The 25894-nt window shown below is 41.6% G+C and overlaps 1 protein-coding gene and 1 long non-coding RNA gene across 2 annotated transcripts in view; one reads left to right on the top strand and one right to left on the bottom strand.

The window, feature by feature from the left end:
- Window positions 1-513: 513 nt before the first annotated feature.
- Window positions 514-6692, bottom strand: LOC149975929 (uncharacterized). The gene is made up of 2 exons (XR_016487913.1): window positions 6496-6692; window positions 514-1162 (listed from the first exon to the last, which is right to left on the bottom strand). It is a non-coding gene; the product is annotated as an uncharacterized LOC149975929 (long non-coding RNA).
- Window positions 6693-7635: 943 nt separating this feature from the next.
- Window positions 7636-25894, top strand: part of optc (opticin) — a 33974-nt gene continuing 15715 nt past the window's right edge. The window contains exons 1-5 of the mRNA XM_036950062.2: window positions 7636-7763; window positions 13258-13438; window positions 14694-14906; window positions 15144-15336; window positions 16019-16177. Of these exons, the coding sequence (XP_036805957.2) occupies window positions 14709-14906; window positions 15144-15336; window positions 16019-16177 (550 nt within the window). The 5' untranslated portion in view covers window positions 7636-7763; window positions 13258-13438; window positions 14694-14708. The remainder of the gene's footprint in view (window positions 7764-13257; window positions 13439-14693; window positions 14907-15143; window positions 15337-16018; window positions 16178-25894) is intronic.

Here is a 25894-nt window from a genome sequence, read left to right as displayed (position 1 = left end):
TTATGATACACAAAGATATTTAACATGCATATTTCTAAACTAATCAAATCCAAAAATGTTCAATCATTACTGATATAGTTGTTCCAGTTTTAAATGGTTAGGTAGTCACCTCACAATGTTCCTAACCCTGACAGTCTTTCTGAATGCAGCTTGTGGTTTATAAATTGGTGCCAACAGATATGGCAGCTCTGCTTCTAGCTCTTGATGCAAATTTGCAGTATTTTGTTTTTTTGTGTGTTATTTCTTAAATAATTAGCCCAGAATTGTTTTGTGTCATTATCTACAGCCGGAAACAACTTTATGTTATCAGAGTAGCGGTAACCAGTATTACTACCAGGAATACGACTTTCCCCAATTGTTCGTAGCCCCCAGGGCAATTGAATGTATTCCTTATTCTGTAATGTCGTTTTAGAGAATTTGGTAGTACATCCAACTGGCATCACAACCTCAGACCACGTGTATGGCGTCGTGTGGGAGAGCAATTTACTGATGTCAACGTTTTGAACAGAGTGCCCCATCAAATCAAATCAAATGTATTTATATAGCCCTTCGTACATCAGCTGATATCTCAAAGTGCTGTACAGAAACCCAGCCTAAAACCCCAAACAGCAAGCAATGCAGGTGTAGAAGCACGGTGGCTAGAAAAAACTCCCTAGAAAGGCCAAAACCTAGGAATAAACCTAGAGAGGAACCAGGCTATGTGGGGTGGCCAGTCCTCTTCTGGCTGTGCCGGGTGGAGATTATAACAGAACATGGTCAAGATGTTCAAATGTTCATAAATGACCAGCATGGTCAAATAATAATAAGGCAGAACAGTTGAAACTGGAGCAGCAGCACAGTCAGGTGGACTGGGGACAGCAAGCAGTCATCATGTCAGGTATTCCTGGGGCATGGTCCTAGGGCTCAGGTCCTCCGAGAGAGAGAAAGAAAGAGAGAATTAGAGAGAGCATATGTGGGATGGCCAGTCCTCTTCTGGCTGTGCCGGGTGGAGATTTTAACAGAACATGGCCAAGATGTTCAAATGTTCATAAATGACCAGCATGGTCGAATAATAATAAGGCAGAACAGTTGAAACTGGAGCAGCAGCACGGCCAGGTGGACTGGGGACAGCAAGGAGTCATCATGTCAGGTAGTCCTGCGGCATGGTCCTAGGGCTCAGGTCCTCCGAGAGAGAGAAAGAGAGAAGGAGAGAATTAGAGAACGCACACTTAGATTCACACAGGACACCGAATAGGACAGGAGAAGTACTCCAGATATAACAAACTGACCCTAGCCCGCCGACACATAAACTACTGCAGCATAAATACTGATATTTATTAGTGGCGGTGGGGTTATGGCATATGCAGGAATAAGCTACAGACAACAAACACAATTGCATTTCATCAATGACAATTTGAATGCACAGAAATACCATGAGAACCTGAGGCCCAATGTTGTGCTATTCATCCCCTTACCATCACCTCATGTTTCAGCATGATAATGCACTGCCCCATGTGGCAATGATCTGTACACAATTCCTGGAAGCTGAAAATGCCCCAGTTCTTCCATGGCCTGCATATTCATCAGACATGTCAGCCGTTGAGCATGTTTGGGATGCTTTGGATCAACGTGTACGGCAGCGTATATTGCCGGTGACACTGTCTGTGATTTATTTAGAATTCAAGGCACACTTAACCATTATAGCTTCTGCAGCGATTCAACATCCAATCTGGTTTGCTCATAGTGGGATTATCATTGGTTTTTCAACAGGACAATGACCCAACACACCTCCAGGCTTTGTAAAGGGCTATTTGACCAAGAAGGGGAGTGATGGAGTGCTACTACAGATGACCTGGCCTCAACAATACCCAACCTCAACCCAATTGAGATGATTTGGGATGAGTTGGACTGCAGAGTGATGGAAAAGTAGCCAACGAGTGCTCAGCATATGTAGGAACTCCTTCAAGAACGTTGGAAAACCATTCCAGGTGAAGCTGGTTGAGAGAATGAAAAGAGTGTGCAAAGCTGTCATCAAGACTACTTTTAAGAATCTGAAATATAAAATATATTTTGATTTGTTTAACAATTTTTTGGTTACATGATTACATGTGTTATTTCATACTGTTTAAATAACACATACATTATTCTTCAATGTAGAAAATAGTACAAATAAAGATGACTCCTTGAATGAGTAGTTGTGTCCAAACTTTTGACTGGTACTGTATATATTTAGAAAAAATATATATTGGGGATTGTAAATTATGCAGACAATTGGAAACTACAATATATCTGCAATATTAAAGCTGATTTACCCCCTAAATAAATAAAAATACACTGACATCATGGATAGTCAGTCTTTGCATCCATAGCTCATAATGTGAATTTGAGTGGTTACATTTTCCAGGCCCATCCCTCTGCTTGTAATCGAAACAGGGGTGGGAAAATCCTGTAGAGGTTAAAGAAGTTGGCAATATCTGTTGGTTTTGTGATGAATGAGCCATCTGATTCAATGAATGATAGAGCTGAGTTTGCCTTTTTTCCCAAAATGTTATTGAATGTGCTCAAAAGCTTTTTATATAATTTATCTTTGTTTCATAGTTTAGTTTCTTCTTTTAATTCAGTTTAGTCACATGATTTCTCAATTTGCAATATGTTTGCCAATCGGTTGTGCAGCCAGACTTATTTGCCATTTCTTTTGCCTCATCCCTCTCAACCATACAATTGTTCAATTCCTCATTTATCCACATGGATGTAACAGTTTTTACAGTAATTTTCTTAATGGGTGCATTCTTATTAGTAACTGGAATAAGCAATTTCATAAATGTGTCAAGTGCAGTGTTTGTTTGATCCTCATTACACACCACGGGCCAATAAATATTCAACAAAATAGAAATCACTACAAAATGCATTGTAGGACCTCTTATGCACTATATTAGGCCCAGCCACTGGAACTTTGGTTTTCCTAGATGTGGCTACTATATTGTGATCACTACATCCGATGGATGTGGATACTGCTTTCAAGCTAATTTCTGCAGCATTAGTAAAGATGTGATCAATAAATGTTGATGATTTCATTCCTGTGCTGTTTGTAACTACCATGGTAGGTTGACTGATAACCTGAACCAGGTTGCAGGCACTGGTTACCATTTGAAGCTTTTTCTTGAGTGGGCAGCTTGATGAAAGCCAGTCAATATTTAAATCCCCCAGAAAATATACCTCTGTTGGTATCACATACATTATCAAGCATTTCACACGTTATCCAGATACTGACTGTTAGCACTTGATGGTCTATAGCAGCTTCCCACAAGAATGGGCTTTAGGTGAGGAAGATGAACCTTTGACCATGTTACTTCAAGACTATTTAACATGAGATCCTCTCTAATCTTTCTGAATATAAGCAGCAACACCTCCACCATTGGCATTTCTATCTTTTCTGTAAATGCTATAACCTTGTATTGCTACCACTGTATCATCAACGGTTTTATCTAAGTGAGTTTCAGAGATGGCCGGAATATGAATGTCATCTGTTACTAGCAAATTATTGATTTCATTAACCTTGTCTCTTAAGCTACATATGTTAACTTAGGCTATCTTAAGCACTTTTCTTCCAGGACGGTAACTTGTTTTCAACCCTTTACTTGGAAGCTTAGCAGAAGTAGATATGCTCATGTTATTTATGAAAGTGCAGGGTGAGCTGCACACGGTGGACTTCCTCCGGGGGCACAGCGCCTCAGTGATAACAGTATAAATCTGGTTCATAGGCACATGATTACTACTGTAGGATCAGCAGAGGCTTTCAGGGCAGTTCGGGGGAAATAAATTAGGTTACTTACATTGTGTCTACCAAGGCCCCTTGTGTAATTTGTTGAAGCATTATGACAATTCTGCATCACAATGGTAGGGATTAGCTGAGCTGGGCTGATAAATCATTGTCTGAGAAAGGATCCAGGAACCCAAATGATTTGGGTGGATCCCATCCTCCTTATAAAACGTGTTTTGTTTCCAAAAGAGATTGGCACTCAGCGCTAGAAGGCCCTCATCAACAATAGCTCCATTGGTACAACTTCTCTCAAAGAAGCCATCCTCCCCAGTAGGCATAGGCACTGGCGAAAACATACTGTGACGCAGCCGAAATTTGGCTAAGCAGAGCCGGAACCCAGACACCCTCCGTGGGGACAGAAAAATCGCAATCTAGCTTGAGACCCAGAAATGGAATGCGCTGAGATGGAGTCAGACTGCTCTTTTTCTGGTTTCCTATGACGCCTAGAAACATAATACGGGACACTAGCATGGATGTGTGAAACACTATCACCAGTCAATCACTGTAATAGCCCAGCAGTGTGTGAGCATTCTGAGTTTGTAAACTCTGAGGTGCTTGTTGGGGGTACGTAGGTCTAATCACTTTTCATAACCAGGAATACCGGCTGTATCAGCCGTCCTGGATCTTCGACATAGGAATAACTCAGATTGCCTGCTTCTGGAGACAGGAGGATATTTCCTGAAGCCTTGCGAACTGTCAACGCGATGATGCTGCAGAAGCATGGGGCGCAGACAACAAATTGTATCCTGTTCCCTGACATCACTGTTCACATGATCCAGGGTGACACTGCGCATGCAAGACATTGGTCGGAATAGACATCGCAACTCCTGTGAAGTGCGAGCTGAAGGGTCGGGACGCCACGTTGCGGACTGGGTGAGATTGCTTCTTTTTCCATTTCCACCACAACCGTGTGTCCGAAAATGGAAAAGGGACACTTTTAATCGAACTCTCATGCGGGAGACAACACTTTTAACGCTTGTGAACAATGTGGAACCCGGGGTTCCAAGGTTTGCCTAAAGCCAGACCAACTCTGTGTACACAGGCTCTGGCTATTTGCCGTACCCTGATTGGCCATGCCACTTGAAGTTAATGTTGTCACAACGAGTTTAGGCGGTAAGATGTGTTCCGGGAACCGATTGGCACCCAGTGCTTGCCAAACGTGTTAATGAAGGGTCCGGTTCCACCTCGGTGATCCAGTCCTTCGTGAACTTTCGAGACAGGTCTAGCTAAACATGCGCTGCATACCGTGCTAGCCAGGTTGGCTCACTCCCTGAGGTGTGCTAGCTATGGCTAACTGTTCCTGCCTCCCCAAGATGGGGTTTCTGGGTAGCTCTCTTGTTTAGTATACGTAGCGTTAAGTCCCTTGGTTATTATAAATGGAACGTGCTGCAGTTAAAGAGTCTAGCTAGCCTAGCTTAGCCTAAAAAGCATCCTGGCTAACGTCGGCCCTATGAAGTGTCTAGTGATACAGGTTATGGGTTCTATAGGCAATTAGTTGTTGATAGCGGAGTCGAGAGAATGAGCAGGGTTGGACAATACCACGCTGTGCCCCCACGCATGGCAAATGGGTTACATGTTACACAATAGGAGACAGGAGGATATTTCCTGAAGCCTTGCGAACTGTCAACGCGATGATGCTGCAGAAGCATGGGGCGCAGACAACAAATTGTATCCTGTTCCCTGACATCACTGTTCACATGATCCAGGGTGACACTGCGCATGCAAGACATTGGTCGGAATAGACATCGCAACTCCTGTGAAGTGCGAGCTGAAGGGTCGGGACGCCACGTTGCGGACTGGGTGAGATTGCTTCTTTTTCCATTTCCACCACAACCGTGTGTCCGAAAATGGAAAGGGGACACTTTTAATCGAACTCTCATGCGGGAGACAACACTTTTAACGCTTGTGAACAATGTGGAACCCGGGGTTCCAAGGTTTGCCTAAAGCCAGACCAACTCTGTGTACACAGGCTCTGGCTATTTGCCGTACCCTGATTGGCCATGCCACTTGAAGTTAATGTTGTCACAACGAGTTTAGGCGGTAAGATGTGTTCCGGGAACCGATTGGCACCCAGTGCTTGCCAAACGTGTTAATGAAGGGTCCGGTTCCACCTCGGTGATCCAGTCCTTCGTGAACTTTCGAGACAGGTCTAGCTAAACATGCGCTGCATACATTGCTAGCCAGGTTGGCTCACTCCCTGAGGTGTGCTAGCTATGGCTAACTGTTCCTGCCTCCCCAAGATGGGGTTTCTGGGTAGCTCTCTTGTTTAGTATACGTAGCGTTAAGTCCCTTGGTTATTATAAATGGAACGTGCTGCAGTTAAAGAGTCTAGCTAGCCTAGCTTAGCCTAAAAAGCATCCTGGCTAACGTCGGCCCTATGAAGTGTCTAGTGATACAGGTTATGGGTTCTATAGGCAATTAGTTGTTGATAGCGGAGTCGAGAGAATGAGCAGGGTTGGACAATACCACGCTGTGCCCCCACGCATGGCAAATGGGTTACATGTTACACAATACATGTATGTTTTGTTTGATAAAGTTCATATTTATATAAAAAAAATCTGAGTTTACATTGGCGCGTTACATTCACTAGTTCCAAAAACATCCAGTGATTTTGCATAGACACATCAATTCAACAGAAATAATCATCATAAATGTAGATGATAATACAAGTTATACACATGGAATTATAGATATACCTGTCCTTAATGCAACCGCTGTGTCAGATTTCAAAATACTTTACGGAAAAAGCTATCCATTTAATAATCTGAGATGGCACTCAAAACAATCAAGTCAAATTAGCCGCCATGTTGTAGTCAACATAAACGATAAATTACATGCTAAATATTCCCTTGCCTTTGATGATCTTCATCAGAATGCACTCCCAGGAATCCCAGGTCCACAATAAATGCTTGATTTGTTCAATAATGTCCGTTATTTATGTCCAATTAGCTAGTTTTGTTATCGCGTTTGGTATACATATCCAAACACTCGCTCAGCTTTCCGTCGGACAAAAACTTTATAAAAAAGTTATATTATAGGTCGACGAAACATTTCAAACTAAGTACAGAATCAATTATTAGGATGTTTTTATCATTAATCTTCAATAAAGTTCCAACCGGAGTATTCCTTTGTGTCTTGAGGAGCCATGGAACGCAGGTCGCTATCAAGTGAAATGCGCGTGACCAGGAAATGGCTGACTGCCAGACACCTGAATCATTCTGCTGTCATTCAGTCCCACAACACAGTAGAAGCCTCATTCATTCATTTCTATAGACGGTTGACATCTAGTGGAAGCCCTAGGAAGTGCAATTTCATCAATATCTCAAGGAGATTTCAATGGGAACTGTGTTGAATGCATACCAACCTCAGATTTCTCACTTCCTGTTTTGATTTCTCCTCAGTGTTTACTGAGTCTGCCAGATCAGAGGCAGTAGGGATGACAACGCATTATATTGATAGGTGTGTGAATTGGACCATATTGCTGTCCTGTCTGAGCATTCAAAACGTAACGAGTACTTTTGGGTGTCATGGAAAATGTATGGGAGTAAAAAGTACATATTTTCTTTTAGAATGTAGTGGAGTAAAAGTAAAAGTACAGATACCCCCCAAAAACGATTTAAGTAGTACTTTACACCACTAGTAATCGTAATGTATTAGATACCCTCTTGAAATAGTTGATCAGTAACAGTCACATTTACTGAATCAGTATAGACCTTGACACAGTCTCTCTCAATCTCCCTCTAATCATAATGCCATATTGGCCCATTTATATTCTACTTTGTTCCCAGCTTTCTTTGCTGCCAGGGGGCTGAGTTCATTCTTTGGCTAATCCAGCCAAACACACACGTACGCGCTCACACATGCACGCATGCATGCACCACACACAATTTCTCTATTAGAACTCGAGTCTGACAGAACTATCATGAGGAATACCTGGAATATTCTCAAGTAATCAATGTGACAGGTGAGTGCTGGATTCCTAAATAATTCAAATTTTATGGTAATCCTAATGGGATTTTGTGGGAATGCAGAGGAAGTGTATTGCGAGTTATGGCAGCCAAAACATGGAAATCAAAGAGCAATTGAAAAGTGTTGTGAAGCAGAAACTGAGACAGAAAGCTAAATGAAGTGAGTTGAAAACAATATGAAGTTCATAGAATGAAACAAATCACACATCATAGTGTCTGTCATACTTTAGTTGAATGGATTTCGAACTTAATCCTTGGGTGGTGTTCGGGTCTGTGGCACCCATTTTCAATGTTTCCTAAAAGAGAAATGATAGAATGAATTTTTTTTGAACTTGAGACTCATTAACCTTGGCTCATTTTCTGTAAAGAAACATTTGCATTGTGCACATTGTGCACCCCCCTACACATTCATACTACATATGTGATGTTCGGGTACACTATTACCCGAGGGTAATCAAATTGTGGAAAAGTGTGTGTGTGTGTGTGTGTGCGTGTGTGTGTGCGTGTGTGTGTGTGTGTGTGTGTGTGTGTGTGTGTAGGTGTGTAGGTGTGTGTGTGTGTGTAGGTGTGTGTGTGTGTAGGTGTGTGTGTAGGTGAAGACAAGTAAAAATGAAAGAAAAAGGTTTGCTGTGTGCCTTCACTCTTCACTCTGTCTTCCTCCTCCCCGGGCCCTCTGTTTCAACATAGCACGAAGAACCTGTCTGTCTCACTGCCTGTCTCCTGCTTTTCTCGCACTCTTTACCCTTTGTAGTGTGTGAAACTGTACACAATGTCTTGTGGGAACCTACACAATGTTATTACAATATATTATTTTCAACCATTGTAAAAACAAATCTGTATTTTCCCACACTGTACCCCAGTCAGGTGCCAATTGGGGGAGGGACACAACAAATAAATAGCGTTGCATGTGTGGCTCCTTACCACAATCAATTAGTATGGCAAAAAAATTATCTCTGCTCAAAGGGCATTTTTTGCAGAGAGAAAAGTTAGTGTGGAAGGAGCGTCTTCCACTTTGGAAGATATGAGGATAATGTCACTGTCAATTTGGAGTCTGACAGTGAGTTGGTTGAAGAGGGTGAGGTTGACCCTCAGCCAGCTCCAGGACCAGCCCGTCAGTAACCAGCTCATCAGCAGCCTGCAGGAGAAATGTAGATGTAAAACAATTGTGAAATTTAATAGTCTTCTTGCCCAAGGAATGAACCACCCCACATGGCTGCCAATGTGATAAGGATGCAACCAGGGCCAACAAGGGTGGTGGTTACTCATGTGTAGGACATAAAGTCTTCTTTTGAACTATTCAACCCAGAAACCATCCAGAAAATCAATCTGGACTGCAATAATTTGGAGGGAAGGCATGTTTTTGGAGAGAGATGGAAAGGGATGGACCAAACTCATTTACATGCATACTTTGGAGTTCTTATCCTTGCTGGTGTTTTCAGATCCAATGGGGAATCCACAGAATCCCTGTGGGATGCAGAAACTGTCAGATAACTTTTCTGTGCATCAATGTCTCTGGAAAAAAAACTTCCACATTATTTCCAGGATTATCCGCCTCGATAACCGAGACACCAGACCAGCTCGGCGGCAGAGAGACAAGCTAGCTGCAATCAGGTCAGTGTGGGACAAGTAGGTGGACCAGCTTCCCCTGTTTTACAACCCTGGGCCCAATGTTACTGTTGATGAGCAGCTCATGCCATTTAGGGGCCGCTGCCCCCTCAGGCAGTACATACCGTCTAAACCCACAAAATATGGAATCAAGATCTGGGCTGCCTGTGATGCTGCTTCATCATATGCGTCGAACTTGCAAGTGTGTACGAGGAAGCAAGATGGAGGAGCCCCTGAGATGAACCAAGTGATGCGGGTTGTCCTGGACGTGAAGCAGGGACTCCGTGGCCAAGACATAACAAGCAATAACTTTTGTACTTCGCACAAGCTGGGACAGGAGCTCCTCAAGAGGAAGCTAATGATGGTAGGAACAGTACGATATAACAAGCCAGAGCTCCCAACTCAACTGTTGATTACACGGAACAGGCCTATCGATTCCACTAAGTTTCGTGTTCATGGCCAACACGTCCCTAGTGTACTATGTGCCAAAGAAAGGCAAAAATGTGGTACTCATGGGTAAGCTCCATAGGGATGGGAGAATCTGTGGCCAGGAACATAAAAAACAGAAATCATAATGGACCTCAAAAAGGAGGGTTGGACAATTTAGACAAGCTCGTGACTGGCTACAGCTGCAAAAGAAGGACCCTACACTGGACACTTGGGATATTCTTCAGCATCCTGGACATCTCGGCGTACAATGCGTTTATCATCTGGATGGCATTGAACCCAGATTGGAAAAGAGGGAAAGCTCCAGAGGTGACGGCTCTTTCTTGAGGTGCTGGGCAAGACCTCAAATTTAACATATCCCAATGACGCCAGCTTCTGCAGCCATCGTGAGGAGGATTCAGGAAGAGGATGCTGGTGCCCCATGTGCCCGACCCACAGAACCAGCAACTCCAATACCAGAAGTAAGTGTGAGTGATGTTGTTGCATGTGCGTGTGTCTGACTCTCCTACCTGCTGTGACTATATGAGTGAGTGAGTGAGCGAGATGTTTGTAAAATTCCTAAGCTAAGTGTTTTCATCCGGTATCAAAAAGAAGAAGCGCTGCAATGTGTGTGGACCCAAGAAGAACAAGAAGACACAGTACACTTGCAAGTACATTTGCAACAACACACACCCAGTAAAACTCTGTGGTTTATAAACTGACCTTAATTTGTTTTCAACGGTTCTCATTTATCATTTCCATAAAATACTGTATGTAAAATTTGTTCAGTTCAAAGCAAAACATCAATAGCGATGGAAACCTTGCTTCATTTATATTTGTTCAAGACAAACATGATTTATTCCACCCATGTCTTCATTATAATTTAATTTATTGTGCTTTTTAATAAATGTGATCTAGCAGAGGTAAATGGAAAATATGAACAGTTAATGGTGTCTATATTGCTTGTAATTGATGTAAGTCAACATCTATGTATTAAGAATAACGTATTTTTACATAAACTATTATGGCTGTGTGGTTTTGAAAACCAAATAATGTTGTAGGTTCATCAGACCCGCAAACATTGGGTGAATAACAAAAACTTGAACACCACACAAGGGTTAATGTCAAGCCCTTTGACTAGTGACCACAGGAGAATCTGGGGATAAGAGAACAGGTTTAGAGTTTAGCTTGAGAGTTCAGCTTTCACAACTCCATTAGGTAAAATACATAAAGCACATGTTTTTCCTAAGAGCTCAAAGTGTGTTATATTGAGAGAGGGGGAAATCACCTCATGCACTGCCATCCACTAAACTTCCAATGCCATCCATTTGTTTTCTGAAAGAGAATGAGAGAAGAGTTCTGTTTGGGTAGAGTTCCTTGTGCTGGTGACCTGGGTCATGTTCACGGGGGGAGATGTGTTGAAACAGATTTAGGTCATTCAGTGCAACCTTAACCCTCACTCTTACCCTAGTCCTTGGGGGGGATGCCTACGGTCACAAATAAAACATTTGGAAAGATGGGACATTTAGAAAAACCTAATGTTGAATAGTACATTTGAAACCTCTTCTAACCCATTGCAACACATTTGGGGTAGATAGGACGCTTAGAATAAGTGGGCAAAAATAAAAATAAATATTCATATTCATCCAAATATTCATCCAAAAATCTCATCCAGGATGTCCAAGAATGTTATCATCCCCAGGACAATATCTATACAGTGCCTTCAGAAAGTACTCATACCCTTTGACTTACTCCATATTTTGTTGTGTTACAGACTAAATAAGAAGTGTATGAAATAGATTATTTTTCTCACCCATCTACACACAATACCCCTTAATGACTATGTGAAAACATATTTTTTGAAATGTTAGCAAATGTATTGAAAATTAAATACATATATATCTAATTTACATAAGTATTTACACCACTGAGTCAATACTTTAGAATTACCTTTGGCAGCAATTACAGTTGTGAGGCTTTCTCTATGAGCTTTGCACAACTGGATTGTACACATTGTTATTTTTAAATTCTTCAAACTCAAGTTGGTAGACAACCATTATCTAGTCTTGCCATCAATTTTCAAGTCGATTTGACTCAAAACTGTAACTAGGCTACTCAGGAGCATGCAATGTCGTCTTCGTAAGCAACTTCAGTGCATATTTGCCATTTTATTTTATGTCCTGCTGAAAGGTGAATTTGTTTGCCAGTGTCTGTTGGAAAGCAGACTGAACCAAGTTTTCCTCTAGGAGTTTGCCTGTGCTTAGCTCTATTCCATTTTGTTCATCCTGAAAAACTCCCTAGTCCTTGCTGATGACAAGTATACCCATAACATAATGCAGCCACAACCATGCTTGGAAATATGAAGACTGGTACTCACTGATGTGTTGTGTTGGATTTTCCCCAAACCTAACGCTTTGTATTCTGCATATAAAGATCATTTCCTTGCCAATTTGTTTGCAGTTTTACTTTATTGCCTAATTGCAAACAGGATTCATGTTTTGGAATATTTTTGTTCTGTAAGTGCTTCCTTCTTTTCACTCTGTCATTTATATTAGTATTGTGGAGTAACTACAATGTTGTTGATCCATCCTCAGTTTTCTCCTATCACAGCCATTAAACTCTGTAACAGTTTTAAAGTCACCATTGGCCTTGTGGTGAAATCACTGAGCGGTTTCCTTCCTCTCCGGCTGAGTTAGGAAGGACGCCTGTGTCTTTGTAGTGACTTGGTGTATTGATACACCATCCAAAGTGTAATTAATAACTTCACCATGCTCAAATGGATATTCAATGTCTGCTTTTTACATTTTTACCCATTTACCCACCCAGGCCTTGGAAAACCTCCCTGGTCTTGAATCTGTGTTTGAAATTCACTGTTCGACTGAGGGACCTTACAGATAATTGTATGTGTGGGGTACAAAGAGGTAGTCGTTCAAAAATCATGTTTAACACTATTGTTGCACATGTGTTAGTTCCAGGTTAGAACCCGGCCGATTCCAGCCAAGGTAGAGCATCTCCTATTGCAAAGTTAGTCCAAGAATCCTAGCAAACCTCTAACCCTAACCCTAACTCCCATATGGTGCCTTCTTTGTTGACATAAATTGGACGAAGCTGGATAGAACCATTTCGGGAAGGTGAATGTTTCTGATTGTTCTGGAATTTTTCATATAAACCATATAATCCTTGTGTTATTCAAACATTACATTGGTCTTTCGGCTAGCGTAATCAGGCCTTCAAAAAGACTAGAGGGGGGGGGGGGGTCTGGGAGAAGTAAGAATGTGTGCATGTGTGAGAGTGTGTACGTGTATGTGTGTGTGTGTGTGGTGGGAGGGGGGGGATTAGTAACAGCTGAGTACATGTTGACCTAAATGACCTTGCCTTCCCTCAAATGCACCCTTTTCTCCCCCCTCCCATGTACCTCTCCTGATAATGACCCATTATTTTGGCCACGTCCCTCACCAGCCAACTGAACAACAGGGGTCCATCCCTCCACTGGCTAACCCTGCTAGACCAGCACTCTAAAGGAGAAGACAATATAGGAGAGACGAGGAGAGGGTATTATTTAACACTGCTGGACCAGCACTAAAGGAGATAACAGGAGAAGAGAGAGGATAAAAAGGGGATTAGTTAACTCCTGACACTGGTAAGTTCTATTTCATGACTACTACACAGTGTTTTGGGGTTTCTCTCTAAGCATACTCTTGTGCTGCTAAACCCCACTGTCACTAGAGAATGACTCAAGGGCCAATGGGGTTTGGTTTTATTAAGGGACTAATACAATAAACTGGTCATGTCAATCGGTACACATCATCATAAAGTGGTGTAATTCCACTTTTGTTAGTGTCATGTCCAAGAGTGTGATTTGGATATTTGTCTGATTGGCAACAACATTACTGTGATTTTGCTGACTCATTAAGTACAATATAATTTATATTTATGCACATGTTTAAGTCATTCAATTGACATCCCTTGAAACTCATCCCTGCTGTTTCTGTAGCTGTAGCTTGAGTAGTACAATATCAGCACTCAGTTTGTTGATAATATCAGTCATCTCAATATTCCATTCAATAGACCTTATTGGTCATCAAATAGTATAACTTCTGGTGCATAATCCTGTTTTGTGTATGACTTGTGTTAAGTTCTGTTGGCACCAGACAAACCCAAGGCCAGACTCACACACTCATGTCTGCTTTCAGAGCAAACATTCCATCTGCATTCTTACCAACAACTCAACAATACTCCCTTGGTTCCAAAGCAATAGGGATCCTGAATGTGACCTCTTGGCAACCTTAGGTCTGATCTGAGGTCAGATCTGAGGTGCAGAAACAAACACCAAAACATACAGGGTCACATTCGGAGAACAGGGAAATGTGGAGATCTAACCTAAAAAGACTGTACATCGTTTGAAATATCCAGTTGTATTTGATTTGCCCTTGGAGGCGGTTGTGTCTGAGACAGTGGACATCTGGAGTTGTGTGTGTGTGTATCTGTGTCTGTGTGTGCGTGTGTGTGAACCAATACATCTCCAGCTATACTTAGGCTAGACAGGCCGGAGGCAGTAGGGAGAGGTGGACCCTAGAGGTCATGCAAACATTGGACTAATGCCCTTGTTAAAAACAAAATAGAAGAGCCTGTAAAATAAAGATCAATTACCATGCAGATGGGGTTTACTAACCAAAAAATCTACCAGGTTACTATCGCTGATTGCGATCATACAGAATTAATTTACAACATTCGCTTTATCACAACTGTTTATCCTAAGAGGTGATATGGTTGTGATATGAATTGAAACCAAGTGCTGTATTTTTAAGATGATTTGGTACATTTTTAGATGCTAGCATTAGCACTAACCAAAGCCTACTGAATTTAACGCTTTGACTGACAATCTCTTATCACAGGTGTGTAGCCTGAGAATGGCCCTGCTGTGTGTGGTTGTGGCTTTTGCCCTGACTCTGCTAGGCCCCTGCCCCAGTGTGTGTGCCCCTCAGGGGGGGGCAGAGCCAGACGAACAGCCCTATGACCTGGATGACTTTGATATGAATGGAGAGACAGACTGGGAAAACTTGGACCTCAATGGAGAAAACTATGACTATGAAGACCTAGACCAAGAGGTGAGAAGGAGAGGAGGAGAGACGAGAGACTAGCAGAGGGTGAGAAAGAAGAGGAAGGAACAAGAGAGGAGAGGCAAGATAAAGAGAGAAGAAAAGTAATATAGGGATAGGTGTGAGATAGGGATAGGTGTGAGACGGAAGGGAGGAATGATGGGAGTGAAAGAAGGGAAACTAGAGAGAGTGGTTGAGAGAGGTGAATTGGTCAATCTACTAATGTACTCTTCTCTGTGAGAGCAGATCGAGGTGGGGACGGTGGCCCCCCCTGCTCCTGAGACCCCTCCTCCAGCCAACATGACCCCTCCCCCAGCCAACATGCCCCCTCCTGAGTATGAGGAGGAGATGACCCTGTCCCCCAGGCCGACCCCTCCCCTGGCTCCAGTAACTCTGGACTTCAAAGGACCAGGCCTGTTTGGACCCGACACTGGCCTGGGTGAGCCGTGTGTGTGTGTGTGTGTGTGTGTGTGTGTGTGTGTGTGTGTGTGTGTGTGTGTGTGTGTGTGTGTGTGTGTGTGTGTGTGTGTGTGTGTGTGTGTGTGTGTGTGTGTGTGTGAGCGTGTGTGCTAGTGTGCGTGCGCAAAATGTAATCTCTCTCTGTGCAGGTATGCCTACGTGTCTGCTGTGTGTATAATAATAATAATAATAATAATAATATGTCATTTAGCAGACACATACATTTTTGTACATGTTTTATTTCACCTTTATTTAACCAGGTAGGCCAGCTAAGAACAAGTCAAGTTCTCAGTTACATCTGTGACCTGGCCAAGATAAAGCAGAGCAGTTCGACAAAAACAACAACACAGAGTTACACATAAACAAATGTACAAAAGGAAAGAAAAATAGAAAAATCTATTTACAGTGTGTGCAAATGTAGAAGAGTAGGGAGGTAGGCAATAAATAGGCCCTAGAGGTGAACATAATTTCAATTTAGCATTAACACCGGAGTGATAGATGTGCAGATTATTATGTGCATGTAGAGATACTGGGGTGCAAAAGAGCAAGAGGGTAATTATATGTGTAATAATAGTATTAATAATATTTATCCAAAGTGACTTACAGTCATGCCTGCATACCAGTAGGAGTGTGTGTGTAATGTTCTCTCTGTCTCTGTGCAGGTATGCCTACATGTTTGCTGTGTGTGTGCATCAGTGGAAGTGTGTATTGTGATGATGCTAACCTGGAGCAGATTCCTCCACTGCCTAAAGATACCACACACTTCTATGGACGCTTCAACAGTATCAGACACGTCAAGAACACTGACTTCATCAACCTCAGTAAGATATATGCAGGCACGCGCACACTCACAGGCACGGAGGCATGCACACACACACACACACTCACACACACACACACACACACACACACACACAAATCACCCTGCAAGTAGTGAGGGTGATTACACAGGCTGCTGCGGCTATTTGATCATAATGTAGACCTACCAGAGTGGCCTGCAATGGATAAAAGTGGAAAACAATGGATAAAAATGCATCTCATAAATTTTTAACATAGAAATAGCTGTTCTATCATTCGGCCTACAGCAGCAGAAAAGGTTTGGTGTTCAATGTAGGCCTACAATCCATAATACTTTTGGAAAAAAAACGTACACGGCTTGACATTAACCTGTTTATCCACTTGTCCTTCAGACAAGGCAGTGGCTGAAAATGTTGTGTTGTTTGATGCAAGAAACCACTTTACAAAGTAAAACTCATTATTATTCCCACACCATTATTACAGAGAATAAGACAAATTATGCTACCCTCTGCCTATTGGCTGCTTAGCTTATTAAAGACAGTCTCAAAATACAACACTGCCCCTTGACGAGACAGAGGAGCTGGCCGTTTACAATGGGCACCTTTTCATCCAAGCTACACAATACTGCCCCTGCAGCCATAAGAAGTTAACACAGTCCAGGTCAAAATGAATGGCACAGATCCAGATATGGCAATAGTTATTTGCATATAGTCCTACTGCAGTTCTGATTGGTTATGGTACACCGGTCTGTGTAGAGTCGGTCCATGAGTCCTGCATGTCAATGCAATAGAATCTCTTGCACAGTTTGTTTTGCAAAATAAGTCTTGCATAGTTTGTTTTGTTTGTTTGTTACATTGAAAGTGGATAATATTGTGTTGATTTGAGCACAATTCCCACAGTAGAGCGAAACGTTGATAGTGTTAACTAAAGGGGGAAAGTTCAATCTTTTGCTTCCCTGCACTTTTTCTTCGGTATCCAATGACTTGATAAAAATAATAATTTACTACTATAGCCCATACAAATGCATACATTTTTAGACAGTCTAAAAATACCTCTTAAGGAATAAGGATTTGAAGTGTATGGCCTATATCTAGGAGATATAGTGTATGGCCTAAATCTACAGTAACTTCAGAAAGTATTCATACCCCTTTACTTATTCCATATTTGTTGTGTTACAGCCTAAATTCAAAATGAATTAAATAAATGCCCATCTACAAACATTATCCCATAATGGCAAAGTGAAAATATGTTTTTAGAAATGTATTGAAATTAATCTACTAGAGAACCATTTTTGTCTCCCAAACTAATATTCATTATATAATTAGTCACGTCTAATTTTGTCTGGCTTAGGATTCCAAATAAAGTGAAATATATTTTGTTCATATGATTTAAAAAACGAGTCGTCTGGAGTAGTTAGTAAGTAAGTAAACTGTGATAGGAACAAAGAGTTAATCAATGAGATTTTTCAACAAACAGACAAGTAATTACCTCTGCATGGTAGCAGAATCGTATCAATTTTTGCAAACCTTCTATTGAAATTGATTGTGATAAATTAATAAATATTTTTTGAGATGTGAATACCAAGTATGTCTACTACACCATCTGCCCATTTTATTGGTAAACCACAAGGTACAGTATAATTAGGTTTTATTCTAGAGAGGCTAGATAAGTGATCAAATCTTCAATGAGACTGTGCAGGGATCCAGATTATGGACTTGAGTCATCGGCATACACTGACACTTTTGTTTTATCTCTGGATTTCTCACCCTTTGATGTTGTTGCTGGACCTAATTTTAATAGCTAGCATTTCAATGACCATTATAAATAGATATGGAGACAATGGACAGCCCTGTTTTACTCCTCTTAAAAGCTCAATACTTTGAGAAGTAACTATTATTGACTATTTTACATATGGGGTTGCTGTACATAACTTTAACCCATTGCAGAAGAGATTCACCAAAATGAAAGTACCCAGGCATTTTTATATCAATTACAGTCATACTTTATCAAATGTCTTTTCAAAATTTGCTCTGAAAACCAGGCCTGGTATCTTTGATGTTTCATAATATTTAATTCTTTCAAGTAATTGTCGTATATTATCTAAAATATTTTGTCCATGTAAAAGATGGATAACACTGAATTTGGTATTGATAGCTAAAAAAAAATACAAGGAAACTATTAACAACTCATTCTTAGCATATGTAACGCTAACGCTCAAAACCATATGCAATCAAATGTACTCATTACACTTTGAATACTTGGCTGGACAGGGAAAATGGTCAAATTCACACACTAATCAAGATAACAACGCTGGTCATCCCTATTGCCTCTGATCCGGTGTACTACTAAACACAAATGCATCATTTTTCAATTAATGTCTAAGGGCTGGAGTGTGCCCATGGGTATCCGTAAATAAATGTAATTTTTTTGTTGTTGTCTGGTTTGCTTAATATATGGAATTTGAAATGATTTATACTTTTACTTTTGATACTTAAGTGTATTTTAGCAATTGCATTTAATTTTGAACCTTAAGTATATTTAAAACCAAAAACTTTTAGACTTTTACTCAAATAGTATTTTACTGGATGACTTTCACTTTTACTTGAGTACTTTTCTATTAAGTATGACAATTGGGTATGTTTTCCAACACCAAGGAACCATAAGTCAGATTCATTCCAGATGTTGTCTTTAAACTCATTGCATCATTCTAGACAAGGCGACAGGTAGCCTAGCAGTTAACCTTTTTGGGATAGGGGGCAACATTTTTACTTTTGGATGAATACCGTGCCCAGAGTGAACTGCCTCCTACTCTGTCCCAGATGCTAATATATGCATATTATTATTAGTATTGGATAGAAAACACTCTGAAGTTTCTAAAACTGTTTGAATGATGTCTGTGAGTATAACAGAACTCGTATGGCAGGCGAAAACCTGAGAAAAATCCAACTAGGAAGTGGGACATCTGAGGTTTGTAGTTTTTCAAAGCTTGGTGTCTATGGTGTCTATGGAGTCAAGTTGCACTTCCTACGGCTTCCTACGGCTTCCACGGCTTCCACTAGATGTCAACCATCTTTAGAAACTTGAATGAGGATTCTACTATAAAGGAGGGGCTCATGAGACCTTTGAGTCAGTGGTCTGGCAGAGTGCCTTGATCTCATGACGTGCATTCCCGACAGAGTTACCTCTTGTTCCAGTGCTTTTCTGAAGACATAGGAATTCTCCGGTTGGAACATTATTGATGTTTTATGTTAAAAACATCCTAACGATTGATTCCATACATCGTTTGACATGTTTCTAAAGGACCGTAACGGAACTTTTCGGGCTGAACAAGCTGACAACAAGTGGCTATTTGGACATAAATGATGGACTTTATGTTACTTTATGGAACAAATCAGTAATTTATTGTCAAACTGGGATTCCTGGGAGTGCCTTCTGATGAAGATCATCAAAGGTAAGTGAATATTTATGGTGTTATTTCTAACTTCTGTTGACTCCAAAATGGTGGATATTTCTCTGGCTGTTTTGGGCTCTGAGCGCCGTTCTCAGATTATGCCAATTTGGCATAAATGCGGAAGACACATTTTGGCTGGATGCAGTTGTGCAAATGACTAGGTATTTATGGTTTTGATTTGAAAAAATCCTGCATTCAAATATGGTCACACTGTACCTATAGATGCACATATGCTAATTCTAAAAATACTTTAAAAATCTTCTCATGAACCGTAAGTCCAATTGTCTTAGTCAGAATGGCACCGGAGAGAATGGCTGACGTTTTACAGTCTCCTAACCAATTGTGCTATTGTGTGTGTTTTTTCACGTTATTTGTAACTTATTTTGGATATAATGTTTCTGCCACCGTCTCTTATGACCGAAAAGAGCTTCTAGAAATCAGGACAGAGATTACTCACCTCGTATTGAAAGACAATTATTTTCTTTAACGAGTCGAAGGAGGGAGATTTACTCCAGACACCCGATAAGGCCCTCATCCCCGTCATTCACAGAAGAAAGAGACAGAGATATCGAGGACGAAGGTTGGGGTGCCGTTTGAGGATCAAGCGGCGAGTGGGTAATTTGCCTTTACGATCGGTCCTATTAGCCAACGTACAATAATTGGATAATAAAATAGACAAACTACAAGCACATATATACTACCAACGGGACATTAAAAACTGTAATATCTCATGTTTCACTGAGTCGTTGCTGAACGACAACATTAATAAGATACAGCTGGTGGGTTATACACTATATAAGCAGGACAGAATAGTAGCCTCTGGTAAAGACAAGGGGTGGAGGTCTATGTATATTTGTAAACAACTGCTGGTGCACGACATCTAAGGAAGTCTCGAGGTTTTGCTCACCTCGAAGCAACGAGTATGTTAAATGTGCAACCAGAGGGAAAAAAACTATAGACCACCTTCACTCCACACACAGAGACGCATACAAAGCTCTCCTTCACCCTCCATTTGGCAAATCTGACCATAATTCTATCCTCCTGATTCCTGCTTACAAGCTAAAACTAAAGCAGGAAGCACCAGTAACTCAGTCAATAAAAAAGTGGTCAAATGAAGCAGATGCTAAGCTACAGGTGTAAGGTATCTGGGTGTAGCATGTAAGGCGGAGTCAGAGGCAGGACACAGAGATGAGTAATTCACGTAACTTTACTCAAAACAACAACAAATATCACCTATGCCTTAGGTGAAACAAGCGTTCCCCTGCCGCTCTACCCTCAGGCGGATGGTCGAAAACCGCCCCGAAGCGGCGGGTGAAATCCTCATAGTGGTCCAACACGATCCATGGCTGTGCCGAGACTATGCAACATGGTCGAGTGCTGCTGGACACGCTCCTCTACTAACAAAGGAGGGCTTTGTGCACCTGCTGACTCCATTTTAAGGTGCGTGTTTCTGTAAGGCGTCTAGGTATAGCAGGTAAGGTGGAGTCAGGCGCAGGACACAGAGATGAGTAATTCACGTAACTTTACTCAAAACATCAAATATTCCAAGAAGGAAAATAATCAAGGTCAGAAATACAGACCAATTTACAACGAACAAACATGCACAAAACCATGGGGGAACCAGAGGGTTAAATAAGGAACATATAATTATGGGAATGGAAACCAAGTGTGTACAATGACGACAAAACAAATGGAAAATGAACAGTGGCGGTGGCGGCTAGAAAACCGGTGACGTCGACCGCCGATCGCTGCCCGAACAAGGAGAGGGGCCAACTTCGGCGGAAGTCGTGACAACAGGACTATTTTGCTAGCACAGACTTGAATATGTTCCGGGATTCTTCCGCTGGCATTGAGTAGTACACGTATGTACGTATGTACCCCAAACAGAAGCCATGGATTACAGGCAGCATTTGCACTGAGCTAAAGGCTAGAGCTGCCACTGTCAAGGAGGGGGACTCTAACCCGGAAGCTTATAAGAAATCCCGCTATGCCCTCCGACGAACCATGAAACAGGCATTACAGGACTACAGGACTACTACTATTACAAGATTGGATCTGGATCTTGGACTTCCTGACGGGCCTATAGGGAGGAGATCAGAGACCTGGTTGTGTGGTGCAAGGACAACAACTTCTCCCTCAACATGATCAAGACAAAATAGATGATTGTGGACTACAGGAAAAGGAGGACCGAGCACGCCCCCATTCTCATCGACGGGGCTGCAGGGGAGCAGGTTGAGAGCTTCAAGTCCTTTGGTGTCCACATCAACACCAAACTAACATAGGCCAAACACACTAAGACAGTCGTGAAGAGGGCCCAACAAAACCTATTCCCCCTCAGGAGACTGAAAATATTTGGCATGGGTCCTCAGATCCTCAAAAAGTTCTACAGCTGCACCATCGTAGTATGGCAACTGCTCGGCCTCTGACCGCAAGACACTACAGATGGTAGTGCGTACGGCCCAGTATATCACTGGTGCCAAGCTTCCTGCCATCCAGAACCTCGATACCAGGCGGCTTCAGAGGAAGTTCCTAAAAATTGTCAAAGACTCCTTCCACCCTAGTCATAGACTGTTCTCTCTGCTACTGCAATGTAAAGCGGTTACTTTTCTTTCTTATTTTATACTTATCTATTTTACTCTTATACTTGTCTATTTTTTACTTAACACGTATTTGTCTTAAAACTGCATTGTTGGTTAAGGGCTTGTAAGTAAGTATTTCACTGTTCGGTAATTCAGCTCATGTGACAAATACATTTTGATTTGATTTGAAATTGACTCCATGTGGTATTTGAACTCAACGAATTAGCTTCTAATGAATTTGAGAATAATTCGCTACTGAATTCAAAGTAATGCTGAACATATTACACAAATATTAACAGAAACCATTAGTCAAATTGACCCCAGAATTGGAATATAAACTCAATACATTAAGCATTGACTTTAAGAATGATTACCTGCTGCATTCAAAGATAACCAACCTAAAGCACTAGACTAAACTTGCGTCATCCTTGTGGTATAGACAAGTACACATAGTAATGCTTTCACTGATTGTACATATTTGAAGATAGTTCATACATGATAGAGTGCTCGTTTTGTTATCCTACACTTCCTGTGTCCTTTCTGTCATCCTGTGAACCCCAGGTCCTACTGCTCATAGCTATATTTTGTTGAACTTTTTCCCCAAATAACTGCCAGGTGTGTGTTTGAAGAGAGTAGTGGGTTGTCTGTGTTTACATGTCTATACCACTGGCTTTTATGATCTGATTGTCGGTATTTTAGCCAATGAGGCACAATGTGTCCAGCTAAACAAATGCACTGCCAGGGATAATTGTTACTTCGGCCTGTGGGGAGGTGGAGACACAGCAGCAGTTGTAGTATGGACGGTAGGGGAAGTCAGGATTTTGCAATTTAGTTTTATTTGTCTATATAAGGGCCATGTAAGTTTGGTGCTGACCAATGGCATTATGCTGGAGATAAGCAACCGGGCTCAGGTGACTGTCCCACCGTCAGAGTCATGCAATAACTTGATTTTAGATGTGCTGCAGCAAAACTAAATAAACAAAAACAAAATAAGAGAGTGTCTCATCTTCCTAAAAGATGCTAGAGTCAGGATATACTTTTTTTGTAGGAGATTGTGATGAAGATGACAGTGTCGCTGTGTTGGAATGTGCTCGGGAGACAGACTCTGTTGTAGAGGAGTTAGATTGGGAACTTGGTGGTAGGAGGAGCCTGGAAAAGGAGTGTGAGCGTCTCAGGGAGGAGAGAGGCTGTACAAGGAAAGGATAGATGAGGCTGAAGCTGTTACACAGATGCTGTTAGAGAGGTATGTATGGATTTTATCACTACCATGTGTGTTGTTTCAGTAAAAGCAGCACTGGTTGTCAAGGTTGTTTTGGAAAAACTTGGTGGGTCACAGGTTGACAGGTGACCAGGTCCAATATTCTGCATGTACATGGTTTTGGAGGCATGACAGGTTTCAATGTGACATCTGGAGGATGCTTTGAATAAGCTCACCCTTTGCACTGATGCTACTAGTAAGTTTGGACACAAGTATGGCACTGCAGGCATACTTCTAAAGGATGGCACCAAGTTTGATTTAGATTTGAAAGAGCAGGAATCCATCTCTACCAAGTGCACCTTTGACACAGTGCGTGCTAAGGTTTACGATGGGGTCAGTAGTGGTGGTGGAGACATTGATGCTCTTTGTATGACTAATCCATTACAGTCTAGGGGGGGGTTCTACTAAGCTATATGGTATTGTTTTAGGTAGGTCATAGCAAGGATAATTTTGCTACTGAATTTAGATCTTTGTTTTTATATACATTGCATTCTGAAAGTATTCGGACCTCTTCCCTTTTTACAAATTGTGTTACATTACAGCCTAGTACCAAAACAAATTAAATCAATTGTTTATCTCATTAATCTACACACAATACCCCATAATGACAAAGAGCAAACAGATGTATTACAAATAAAATCAGAATTATTTATCTACATAAGTATTCAGACCCCTTGACATGAGACACAAAATAAATTGAGCTCAGGTGCATCCTGTTTCCATTGATCATCCATGAAATGTTTCTACAACTTCTGGTAAATTTAATTAATTTGACATGATTTGGAAAGGCACACAGCTGTCTATATAAAATCCCACAGTTGACAGTGCATGTCAGAGCAAAAACCAAGCCATGAGGTGGAAGGAAATGTTATTAGAGATCCAAGACAGGATTCTGTAGAGGCACAAATCTGGGGAAGGGTACAACAAAATTTCTTCAGCATTGAAGGTCCCCAAGAACACAGTGGCATCCATCATTCTTAAATGGAAGAGGTTTGGAACCACCAAGACTCTACCCAGAGCTACCCACTAGGCCAAACTGAGAAATCGGGGAGAAGGGCCTTAGAAGGGCCTTGGTCAGAGAGGTGACCAAGAACCCGATGGTCACTCTGGCAGAGCTTCAGAGTCCCTCTGTGGAGATGGGTGAACCTTCCAGAAGGACAACCTCCTCTGCAGCACACCACCAATCAGGCCTTTATGGTAGTAGCCAGATGGAAGCCACTCCTCAGTAAAAGGTACATGACAGCCCCCTTGGAGTTTGCCAAAGGGAATCTTAAGGACTCTAGGACGATGAGAAACAAGATTCTCTGGTCTGATGAAACCAAGATTGAACTCCTTGGCCTGTATTTCAAGCATCACGTGTAGAGGAAAACTGGCACCATCCCTACGGTGAAGCATGGTGGTAGAAGCATCGTGCTGTGGGGATGTTTTTCAATGGCAGGGTCTGGGAGACTAGTCAGGATCGAGGGAAAGATGAACAGAACAGATCAGAAAGTACAGAGAGATCCTTGATGAAAACCTTCTCCAGAGTGCTCAGGACCTCAGACTGGGACGAAGGTTCACCTTCCAACAGGATAACAGCCCTAAGCACACAGCCAAGACAACACAAGAGTGGTATTGGGACAAGTGTCTGAATGTCCTTGAGTGGCCCAACCAGAGCCCGGACTTGAACCCGATCGAACAGCTCTGGAGGTACCTGAAAATAGCTGTGCAGCGAAACTCCCCATCCAACCTGACAGAGCTTGAGAGGATCTGCAGAGAAGAATGGGAGAAACTCCCCAAATACAGGTGTGCCAAGCTTGTAGTGTCATACCCAAGAAGACTGGCTGTAATCGCTACCAAAGGTGCTTCCGAAAAGTACTGAGTAAATGGTCTTAATACTTATGTAAATGTGATTTTTTTCGGGGGGGGTTTGTTATACATTTGCTAACAAAAATAGCATAAAATACCAGTTTTTTTCTTTCTCATTATGGGGTGTTGTGTGTAGATTGATTACGGGAAAAAACAATTTAATATATTTTATAATAAGGCAGTGACGTAACAAAATGTGGCAAAAGTCAAGGGATCTGAATACTTTTCAAATGCACTGTATAAAAAATATTTGATGAAAATTTTTATTGGCCTTACTGCTATTAGTCCTTACAAACATAGCACAACAGATAGTCCCAAAATAAAATCAAAAGGAAGTTTGCCCTGAAGTGTCTGTCCTATATCTGAGTGATACCATGAATGGGATCATTTACAAAGTGTGAGATCTATCACTATGAACGTTTGCTTGAGCGTGTGCATAAATTACTCACAGCCATGATCATGACGCACAGTGCCAATTGGTGGAATAGGGGGACTGCTTGTCAAGCATAGCCTAGTGAATGGGGAAAATGTATGTTGAACATGTGTGAAATTGTGAGAGTAAATCATTTTACATTTTTAAATAATAATCCATGTAAAGTACAGC

This window comes from Oncorhynchus mykiss, chromosome 17, assembly GCF_057628025.1.
Source record: "Oncorhynchus mykiss isolate SJ-2025 chromosome 17, ASM5762802v1, whole genome shotgun sequence".
In the NCBI taxonomy this organism is placed as follows: Eukaryota; Metazoa; Chordata; class Actinopteri; order Salmoniformes; family Salmonidae; genus Oncorhynchus; species Oncorhynchus mykiss.
The sequence above is the reverse complement of the archived record's forward strand: the minus strand, read 5'-3'. Positions and strand labels throughout refer to the sequence as shown.